This window comes from Homarus americanus, unplaced genomic scaffold, assembly GCF_018991925.1.
Source record: "Homarus americanus isolate GMGI-L3 unplaced genomic scaffold, GMGI_Hamer_2.0 scaffold32583, whole genome shotgun sequence".
NCBI classification, from domain to species: domain Eukaryota; kingdom Metazoa; phylum Arthropoda; class Malacostraca; order Decapoda; family Nephropidae; genus Homarus; species Homarus americanus.
This window is the reverse complement of record NW_024713129.1, coordinates 11,258,862-11,270,346: the sequence shown is the minus strand read 5'-3', so window position 1 is coordinate 11,270,346 and position 11,485 is coordinate 11,258,862. Positions and strand designations below refer to the sequence as shown.

The 11,485-nt window shown below is 45.7% G+C and overlaps 1 protein-coding gene across 1 annotated transcript; it reads left to right on the top strand.

Annotated features, from left to right (window-relative positions):
- Nucleotides 1-1,404: 1,404 nt before the first annotated feature.
- LOC121871132 (zinc finger protein 853-like) lies at nt 1,405-4,258 on the top strand. The gene is made up of 3 exons (XM_042373278.1): nt 1,405-1,436; nt 2,253-2,503; nt 3,443-4,258. Exons 1-3 carry the CDS (start codon nt 1,425-1,427, stop codon nt 3,909-3,911), a joined length of 732 nt encoding a protein of 243 aa, XP_042229212.1. The 5' UTR covers nt 1,405-1,424; the 3' UTR covers nt 3,912-4,258.
- Nucleotides 4,259-11,485: the final 7,227 nt, after the last annotated feature.

Genomic DNA, 11,485 nt, shown 5'->3' with positions numbered 1-11,485 from the left:
ACATCCACATATAACACCACATATAACATCCACATATAACATCCACATATAACATCTACATATAACACCACATATGACATCCACATATAACATCCACATATAACATCCACATACATCGTCCACATATAACATCCATATATAACATCCACATACATCATCCACATATAACAGCTACATATAGCATCCACATAAAACACCACATATGACATCCACATATAACATCCACATATAATATCCACATATTTATTTTATTATTATTATATTTTTTTACGGGAATTAGCCCACCCGGGCACAGGTCGAACGACCCACAGCGGGGCTTGGGGGGACGAAAAAATAAGAACAAAGAAATTAAAAATAGTGGAGAAAAAGGTTATACTGTATTAATCTACACCACGAAGATTCCGGAAAACCAGCTTTTTAAAGTGAGACATTGTATAACTGTGGAAGCACAGAAGAAGGCAGAGCATTCCACAGTTTGGCTGTGTGAGGAAAGAAGGATGTACTATAACGGGTTATTCTAGTGTGACCGACATCCACAGAGAAACGGTGGGCACCGCGGGCAAGACGAGTGTTACGAGCCCACGGCCTTGCCGGCGGTACACAGGATGCCAAATCCCCTGAACATTGCCCGTTAAAGTACCTGTAAAAGAGAGAGAGTGAAGCAACATTGCGGCGAAGAGAAAGGGAAGAGAGATTGTCAACTAAAGAAGGAGAGTTAATGAGACGAAATGCCTTTGATTCCACTCTATCTAATAGTTGGACAGAAGAAGAGCCACCCCAGATATGAGAGCAGTACTCCAAGTTAGGACAAATGAATCCCTTATATACTTGGAGCAACTGCTCAGGAGTGAAGTAGCTACGGCATCTGTACAGCATTCCCAGCTTTCGGGAGGCAGCTTAACTATGTTAACACCACATATAACAACCACATATAACACCACATATAACATCCACATATAACATCCACATATAACACCACATATAACACCACATATAACACCACATATAACATCCACATATAACACCACATATAACACCACATATAACATCCACATATAACACCACATATAACACCCACATATAACACCACATTTAACATCCACATATAACATCCACATATAACACCGCATATAACAACCACATATAACACCACATATAACATCCACAAATAACATCCACATATAACACCACATATAACATTAATCAACCGTGAACCTGCCGAGCACTCCTCACTAATTATTATCAAGGCTATTATATAAGTGAACAATAACCTTCAAGATCACCTGGCTGGCGGGTGTCGCAGGTAACAGGAACAACCATGTCACCTGAGCCTCTCTACTGGTTCCCGCTGGCTGCCTCCCCCTATATAAACAACGAGGGACGACCCACTCCCTTATTAGATGGTGGATCACACTCAGGAAGCCATGTGGAGCACCGTGAGTGAGAACAACCATGGAGGAGGAGGAGGAAGAGGAAGGGGAGGAGGAGGAGGAGGAGGAGGAGGAGGAGGAGGAGGAGGAGAAGAATGGCGAGGAGGGGGAGGATGACAAGTTATGTGGGTCTGGTTTCAATAAGGTCAATATGTTTGTTGATGTCATCTCGTTAACGGTGATAATGGAGTGTTCTCTAGATACGTGTGACTGTGTGTGACTCTTGTCTTCAGGCCCGGGTAAGAAATTTTAAACACCTGTGAATATTTTGCTCCGTCTCAGAAAATACTGCTACAAGTCACATCATTATTCAGTACTCGGTTTTATTTTTGTTGGGGAACGTTTGTGACTATTTTACAGATCTGCATTTTTTTATATATTTTTTTTCTATACAACAGCCGAGACCCTTAGTGTACGAGGAAGTGTTACTCATAAGAACATAAGAAAATAAGGAGTCTGCAATAGGCCGGTTGGCCTGTGCATGGTAGCTCCTGTCGAGAGTTACTACCACTCTCTATCATCCATGAATCTATCTAGCCTCCTTTTGAAACTTTCCAGAGTACCCGCACTTACTACAAAGTTGCTAAGCTTGTTCCACTCGTCCACCACCCTATTTGTGAACTCATACTGAGAATAACTTCACCAGCGATACATAAGACAAGAAGTGAATATTATTTTGCTAGGTTGACCCATCATCAGTGCCCGGCCTCTGTTATACGCTGGAGAGAGACTTAACGTGATTGATGAGCGTTTAACAGTTGGAGTCTTTCTATCATAACCTGAACCTCAGCTGATGTATTAATCCTAGACCTCCTCCGTCAGGTGACTGTCGTGCTTGTGGCGGTGGTGGTGCTGGCAGCTGCTGCCCCTCAGGATCTAGAGCAGCTACAACAGCAGGTGGATCAGCAGGAGGAGCAGAAGGAGCGACGTTCTCCGGAGATCCTTTACGACCAGCGCGTCCAGCCAGAGAATGGCGCTTACTTCTTCCACGTGGAGACTGCGGACGGCCTCGTGTACAAGGAGGAGGGCCTGGCGGGCGCCAATGGCCAGAGCAACGTCCAGGGCGCCTACAGGTACGTCAGGGGATCTTCCTTAGGTTGTCTTGGCACATAGTACAGTGTTGTAAAGGCCCAGACCTAACCACTATTAGGGTTAAGTGAGATCCGTCGTAAGAGACTAATCAATCTTTATGGGTCCCAGATGGTAATGGGCGCCAATCCTAATGGATGGATTAAGCTGAGGCTTATTAGAACTGGGCTCTATTAGGACTGAATTATAATCAGGCTCCACCAGATAGTCAATTATTGATTCATTTACTGCACCATTCTTGTCAGTAAGACCTTGACTCTCACACGTTCACATAACTCACCAAAAAGTCTAAAACAAATGCCATTAGTATCTGGCCGGCCAGAAACATCAGTAACAAGGACACAGTTGATAACCTCAGAGGCAGATCCATCTGACTTCGTAAACCCAGAATTTCATTGGAATTGAACAGAGAAAAGGTAGGAGGGTCAGGATGAAGGGCCATGGATAAAGGGGGGGTCAGGAAGGAGGGTCAAGGATAAAGAGGGGCCAGGGATAAAGGGATAAAGGGGGGGTCAGGAAGGAGGGTCAAGGATAAAGAGGGGTCAGGGATAAAGGGGGGTCAGGAAGGAGGGTCAAGGATAAAGAGGGGTCAGGGATAAAGGGGGGGGTCAGGAAGGAGGCTCATGTTTAGGTGTTATTTCTGGAGCTGCTAACAGACTGCCTACTACCTTGTGTCCCTCCAAATTATTATATAAATCTGTGTTTGCTCTCTCGTTATCTTCATGTCTGTGAGAACATTATTCCCACCGCTTAAACTGTTCACCCGAGGATTCAGTACACAGGTAAGACTATCATACAACCTGTTGATACTTCGCTGTACAATATAATTTTTCGACTTAATAATCAACCAGCGTCTGAGATGTTAATATTTACACAAGTGTGTGGCCTCGACTCTCACTATATTTCACTCTTGTTGTCCTCAGTTACGTGCTGAACGACGACGGGGAGGTGGCGGAGGTGCGCTACACGGCTGACGAATTCGGTTTTCGGCCAGAATCATCGCTGTTCCCAGTGGCTCCAGAGTTCCCTCACCCTGTCCCACAGTTCGTCCTCGACCAGATCGCCTTCGGTGAGGAACAGCGACGTCTGAAGGCCCTCAGATTGCAGGAGGTAGAGAAGCAGGAACAGCTGGAGCAGCAGCAGGAACAGTTGGAGCAGAAACAAGTGGTACAACTGCAAGTTCAACAAGAGGTAAAATTGCAACGGGAGGTGCAACTGCCAGTACTTACGCAGCAGGAGCAACTACAAGAGCAGGAGGTCCAACTGCAAGCTCAACAGCAGCAGGCGGTACAGGAGGAGACTAAACTGCAGGTGCAGGAGCAGCAAGAGATTCAGCAACAGGTGCAGGGGAAGGAGGAGCCTCAACAGGTATTACAAGAAGAGAAGTTGTGAGTTTGTGACTGTGGCAGTGACGAACACTGACCTGACGACGACCAGACGGGGACCGTGTTGGGTCACTGGACCTCTACTGGTTGTAAGGTTTTAATGTGTGGAAGTAAACCGGCTGACTCCTTTGTATTTTGTATCATTACTAAATAAAATAACAAGAAAAACAACAAGAAAATTATCATTAATAAATAAATAACTTCAATGTCAGATAATGTACGTGACTCATGTTTCACATCTTTGTTACTAAATCACCAATAGGATCACACAATGTAATGTTATAATTTGTGTTTACTGAGTGTTATCATTAAACTATATAATGGAGAGAAATATCATTCTTTCCTTATCACTCATATAGTTTTTATTCTTCTATAATCCACAATTCAGTTCAACTCAAGGTAAGTTAATAATAGGAGTCTTTACCTGGGTGAGAGCCGAGTGCTGTGTCTGTAGCGTTAGAGTGTGTAGATATTAACTAAGACCCCCCCCTTCCCCTACCTACCATCGACTCTCCTCATCAGGGAAGACTTGTAGAAGAACTCCACCGCCGTGTCTGGCTGGGCCTTCAGTGCAGCGCTTCCGTCCCATTACCGAGCACAGGCCTGAGACGAGAGGGCCAAGGGAGGTGCATCGACACACTGATATGAACTACTACTACTACTACCTACTACCCACGACTACTACTTTTTCTACTACTACTACTATTACTATTCTTTCTCTTTCCTCCATTTCCTCCCTATTACGTTCTCCCTATCACTCTCTCCCCTCCTCTCTCTTCCCTATGACCCACTCTCCACCATCCCTCCTTCCCCCCCCCACCGTTCTCCTCTCCACTATCCCTCCCTCCCCCACCACCACCCTCCAACTCCCCACTTCCTCCCTCCACTCCCTTCACCCCCTCCCTCTCCCCACTCTACCTACCACGGTTTCTAATTACCAACATTCCTCTTCTCTCACGATCAGCTTACGTCACGCCAACACTGTGAGGGATTTTCAGGGTCACGATAACTCACGGTCGACAACAGTAATCTGTGTTATTGTGTGTGTGTGTGTTTGCGAGAGAGAGAGAGAGAGAGAGAGAGAGAGAGAGAGAGAGAGAGAGAGAGAGAGAGAGAGAGAGAGACCTGATTTACCCCCCTTTCCCGTGTTCGTTTGTTTCTCTATCAGACTAAAAAAGGAACATTCCCCAATAAGGCTTCACAGTTTCGAAGCCTCATGGTCGAAATGATTCCTGTGACACCTTCAATAATTAACACTATATATAATACCTGTTATACCTACATTATTATATACATTAATAAATACGTAATGCTTGGAAATGGGTTCTCTGAGCTCCTTGGTATTAAGGGGATAAGTCATAATGCTCAAGGGTAAGTTATAATGCTCAAAGGGTTAAGTGATAATGCTCAAAGAGTTAAGTGATAATGCTCAAGGGGTTAAGTGATAATGCTCAAAGAGTTAAGTGATAATGCTCAGGGGGATAATTCATAATGCTCAAGAGGATAAGTGACATTGTTCAAGGGATTAAGTAATAATGCTCAAGGGGATAAGTTATAATGCTCAAGGGGGTTAAGTCATAATGCTCAAGGGGATAAGTTATAATGCTCAAGGGGATAAGTTATAATGCTCAAGGGGGTAAGTCAATGCTCAAGGGGATAAGTCATAATGCTCAAGGGGATAAGTTATAATGCTCAAGGGGGTTAAGTCATAATGCTCAAGGGGATAAGTTATAATGCTCAAGGGGATAAGTTATAATGCTCAAGGGGGTAAGTCAATGCTCAAGGGGATAAGTCATAATGCTCAAGGGGATAAGTTATAATGCTCAAGGGGATAAGTCAATGCTCAAGGGGATAAGTTATAATGCTCAAGGGGATAAGTCATAATGCTCATAATGTGTTTGTAACCCTTCAGTAGCGCTGGTCTGACTGGATGTGTGGATTAGTTGCTTCCCTCAGTGAACCTGGAAATATGCAAAGCTTCCCTATACTACCTGTTCGTTGTAGACTAATCAGGAGGAGAAATACAGGTAACATGATTCAGTATTCAGGAAGCCATATACAGTGATAAAGGTACCTAAGTCTTTGAATCTGAGAGTGAGGATTGATTTGTTTTATCATAAATCATGCAGGAATCAACAAAGGAGGTACCAAGAGAACACCTTATGGGACAACAGGTGGAAGTTAGTCTATTAACTCTCACCAGGTGGCCTTCAGGACCCAGGTGCTTAAATGCTTGTATAATAAATTTTCTCCTTACCAAGAGACGAAAGAACGTATCTAACAAGTACCACTAAAACCTATTACGAAAATGACTTCAAATTAAAATGAAATTAAAATTACCCTGAGACTCAAACTTATCTCTGGTTACGAGAAATATTTATATACCTGTCATTAAGGAACTAGACGTGGTTCATTCACCCTGAGGAAGAGCCCAACACTCCTGACCTCTCAAGACCTTATCTGGGTGACCTCGCTGACAACTCTCACTCTGTGTTAGGTCATTATCAGTTAAGGTTCTTCTCTGGGTGAGTGAACAGCGGGACAATGGATAACACTGTAGAGCCCTGATGAGGAGTTCGTTGTCCTGGCTGGTTCCTTGAAGACAAATTATAGGTCACCTGAAGATAAGACACCCAAGCTTATTTCACCTGATGATTACAACACCTTAACTCTACCTATGACGGTGTTAGGTTAGTTTAAGTTAGGTCATATATCGTTAAATTGTGTTTGGATAGGTTAAGTTAGGTTAGATTACGTTAAATTATGTTAAGTTAGGTTAAATTAGGTTAGATTACGTTAAATTATGTTAGGTTAGGTTAAATTATGTTATGTTAGGTTAAATTATGTTTGGTTAGGTTGAGTTAGGTTACATTACGTTAAATTGTGTTAGGCTAGATTAAGTTAGGTTATATTACGTTAAATTATGTTTGGTTAGGTTAAATTAGGTTAGATTACATTAGCATTAGTGCATTTAATCACCAGGGAAGATAAACTGGGATGTCTAATCTTCAGGTGATCCAGTCTCTCTTTTGTTTCTCTTGTATATAAACAAAGAACATCACTTTTTTTTAACTTATTGTCACTATATGGAAGTTATACTTATATCTCTACTTATACTTATATTTCTGGATAAAGTATTAAGTCAGGATATATATATAGTATACCAGCCTAAACTAGCTTGGTGAGTCTCTGAATATATATATACATTTCGATATATCTATTTAATATACTCAGTCAGTTAATCAGCGAGTATATCTCAATGAAAAATCTAATTTACTGGTATATTCAGCCAACAATACTCATATATCGTCTATTTTGGGGAATATACCGAGGCAGTAAATAAGTGGGTATACTTTATTGGGGAGGATAGTTGACAGAACAGTAGATTGGTGAGGATATGTCGCATACCTCCCCCAGGAGTCTTAATATTACATCGTCACCTTTGGATATAACAATACATCAGAGTTGCTGAGTCATTGTGGTATGTTGGTTGTTAAATACCTGAATCTCCGGTTTAATTGCGACTGAGAGAGAGAGAGAGAGATTTTTTCAAATTTCTCTTTCTCTTCCTTTATCGTTGTGTTTATTCCTTATCCCTCCTCCCCTCCCCCCTCCTCCATCCCTCGTCCCCATTCTTTCCTTCATTCCACGTCATCCTTTCCATCCTACCTCCACTTTTCCTTCCCTCCTTTTCTCCTCTACACTTCTCTCTCTCTCTCTCTCTCTCGTCTTCTTTCATCAGTTATTCCTTCCTTTGTGTTCACTTTCTGTTCGCCTTTATCTTCTCCTCCTCCACCCTTCACTATTATGTTTCCTGCCTTTCCTATTCTCATGTCCCACTCTTCCTCTCTTTATTCTTCCTCTCACTTTCACTCTCTTTGTCCTCCTTTATCTACGTTCCTCCTCTCACCTTTTACTTCCACTCCCCCCCAACCTTGTCTGTGTGTCTGTCTGTCTGTCTGTGTGTCTGTCTGTGTGTTTGTCTGTGTGTCTGTCTGTGTGTCTGTCTGTGTGTCTGTCTGTCTGTCTGTGTGTCTGTCTGTGTGTCTGTCTGTGTGTCTGTCTGTCTGTCTGTGTGTCTGTCTGGTTTCCTCCTTCTTCTCTGATTTAGTTTCTTGTTTCTATCTACAACCTTTAGTATCTCCTTCCTCTCTCCTCCCTCCCCTCTCAATTCATTTTTCTATCTCTCACACTCCCCTCTCACACTCCCCTCTCACACTCCCCTCTCACCCCCCCACTAATCAGACACACACACACACACACACAGCCGTACTCGCCCACACCTGAACCAACCCCACTCACTAAAACTGAAAGTGGTGTCGAGAGGGCTGTGTACAGTTAAGGGTCAGCCCAGGTGAGAGGGAGGGAGGGGGGAGGGGAGGGGGAAAGGGGAGGAGGGCAAGGTGACAGAAATTGCTGAAGGAGGGGCTTGAAGGATTTAGTTGGAGGAAGGAAGGAGCGAAGGAGGTAAGGAGGGAGTAATTGAGGGGAGAGGGAGTGATTAGGTAATTGGAGGGATTAGTTGAGGGAGTGAAGGAAGGAAGGAAGGGAGGAGGGAGGAGGGAGGAGGGAGAATTGAGCAGATGAGGTATGGGTGATAGGTGGGGCGGGGTTAGGGGAGGTGTGGGTGGGGGAGGGCGTTGTGAGGGAGGGCGGGGTGGGGAGGGTTTGGGGAAGAGGGAAAGGGCAAGAGGGAGGGCGGGGTGAGGAGGGCGTGGGGGAGGGTGGGTGAGGGGAGGGCGGGTGAAGGAGGGCGGGAAGAGAGGGAAGGCGTGGGTGAGGGAGGGCGTGGGTGGGGAGGGAAGCAGGAGGGGAGGCGGGGTGGGGAGGGCGGGGTGGAGGAAGGCGTGGGTGAGGGAGGGGTGGGGAGGGCGTGGTGGGGAGGGGCGTGGGGAGGGCGTGGGTGGGGGGGAGGGGTGGGGTGGGGTGGGCGGGTGGGGAGGGCGGGGTGGGGAGGTGGGCGGGGGTGGGGAGGGCGGGTGAGGGAGGGGCGGGGTGAGGAGGCGTGGGGTAGAGGGAGGGCGTGGGTAGGGAAGGCGGGGTGAGGGAGGGCGGGGTGAAGGAGGGCGGGGTGAGGGAAGGCGGGGTGAGGGAGGGCGTGGGTGGGGAGGGCGTGGGTGGGGAGGGTGGGTGGGGAGGCGGTGTAAACATTGGACATCATCATCAAGGGCAGCAGGTCTCACACACACACGTCATCGACAACACCTCACACTATTTCCTTATCTTGTTTCTCTTGTACCTGCAGGATCTCTCTCGCCCCTATCGTGAGAAACACAGCCGGTACGAGCAATCATCATCGCCCATCTTATCCTCACACCAATTAAACGCTCGTTCGGTCGTTATCTGTGTTGGCGGAGTTTTTAATGACAGTACTAGTACAAGCAATCAACAGCGCCAGACGAACTTTAGCTCAGGTGCTGCTTGTACTGGAGAATGTCTTTTGGCACAGAGCTAAACACAGGCCATCACTAACGCCCGGGTTTTTGTTTCCTTTCGATGGCGGAATGTAACTCTCTTGTAATCTACGCCAGACGAACGTTCGCTCAGTGTCTCACCAACCTCGTCTGTCTTCCATCTCTTATTATATTTATTCAACGTCGACGATTCTTACCCAAAAATAGCGCCACTACAAGCAGAAGGCAAGCGAACGTTCGCCTGGGTAAGCATTCACTTGTACTTCATTACCGGGTTGAGAGGGACACCAGGCAATGTTGAAGATGGCTCGAGCTGGTGTTATTGTTGTTGAGGGATCGAGGAGACTCTTCAGGTTAAAGGTTCTCGAGTAAGTCAACCTGTGGCAACCATCTTCCTCTTCCACCTCTGAATATCAAGTGTGTCTTAATTTTATACCTATCATGATGTAAGGGGAGAGACGGTGAGCCAGAGATCAACTGTGACATCCTAGAATTAAAAAAAGTGAATAACAAGTCGACCTTTATGCCTTAGAGTGCAAAACAGGACTCCAGAAATCAACTTCTTCTCTGTCTGGTTTCTAGTTGACGCAACATCACTATTAGCGGGAGAGAAGAGACTAGCTTGGGTGTCCTCCCTGGGTGTACAGAAGATGAAGTATACTGCATCCTCTTGTTGACCCCCGTGTGGCAAGCGGTCAGACGAGCCGAGCCGTTCCCAGCGAGTACAGCCTAGGGGCCAGACAGGTCAAGGATGGCAGCCCCCACACTCACTCTCTTGACTCCTCGTTACCTCCCCTGCCTCCCTCCAGTTCGTGAATCTGTGTGTCCTTACTGAGGCATCACGTTGACCTCCTCCAGGGTCTTTCTGTGTCCGTCTCCTGCCTGGTGCCTCTTTTACCTGAGTCCTATGGTGATTCTCTCGCTGCCTGGTGAGACGTTGTACTAAATCTGCCTGGGTGAACCGGCACCTACAGAACTATCTATTTTATTTCTCATTAGCCTCCATCCATCCATCCATCCACCCATCCATCCATCCATCCACCCATCCATCCACCCATCCATCCATCCATCCATCCATCCATCCATCCATCCATCCACCCATCCATCCATCCATCCATCCATCCATCCATCCATCCATCCATCCATCCATCCACCCATCCATCCATCCATCCATCCATCCATCCATATATTTATCTATCAAGCCAGCCAGCCATTTGCCCTACCAGAATCACCCTGTCCCTACTCAATCGGTCACCCAGCAGACGGAAGAATCACTAATGAGACCTGGACATGAGTGCTGATCAAGACACTCAGAGGTCGAGGGTGCATGGTCGTATAGCCGCCAGTCTTAAAGGGAACCTAACCTAAACTAACCTAACCTAACCTAACCTTTAGATGATGAGAGGTGGTAAGGGGAGAAGAAGATCTCAAACCTGGAGGAGAAGGTCCAGGAGGAGGAGGAGGAGGAGGAGGTCCCTGACGAAGAGATACATAGAGTAGGAAGGGGAACATGTTTTCTGGTGGAGGGAAATAAAAGGAAGGACAGCTTGAGAGAGAGAGAGAGAGAGAGAGAGAGAGAGTTTATCTCACTGACCACAAGCCAGATCTTCACTATTACCTCACCTAGTCCAATTTTTACTTGTGCTGTTAATGTGTGATGACTGTGTTGTTTATGTGTGATGACTGTGTTGTTTATGTGTGATGACTGTGCTGTTTATGTCGTTTTAGGTGCTTCAACTACCAGGGTTATTAAGCACCGTTCACTAGGTCTTAGTTTAAGGTGCTTCAACTACCAGGGTTATTAAGCACCGTTCACTAGGTCTTAGTTTAAGGTGCTTCAACTACCAGGGTTATTAAGCACCGTTCACTAGGTCTTAGTTTTGGTGCTTCAACTACCAGGGTTATTGCACCGTTCACTAGGTCTTAGTTTAAGGTGCTTCAACTACCAGGGTTATAAGCACCGTTCACTGGAGTCTTAGTTTAAGGTGTTTCAACTACTAGGGTTATTAAGCACCGTTCACTGGGTCTTAGTTTAGGTGCTTCAACTACCAGGGTTATTAAGCACCGTTCACTAGGTCTTAGTTTAAGGTGCTTCAACTACCAGGGTTATTAAGCACCGTTCACTAGGTCTTAGTTTAAGGTGCTTCAACTACCAGGGTTATTAAGC

Excerpts from the sequence above, each read along its gene's own strand:
- LOC121871132 (XM_042373278.1), top strand. Across the intron at positions 2,504-3,442 it reads AACGTCCAGGGCGCCTACAG|TTACGTGCTGAACGACGACG; the intron begins GTACGTCAGGGG and ends TGTTGTCCTCAG.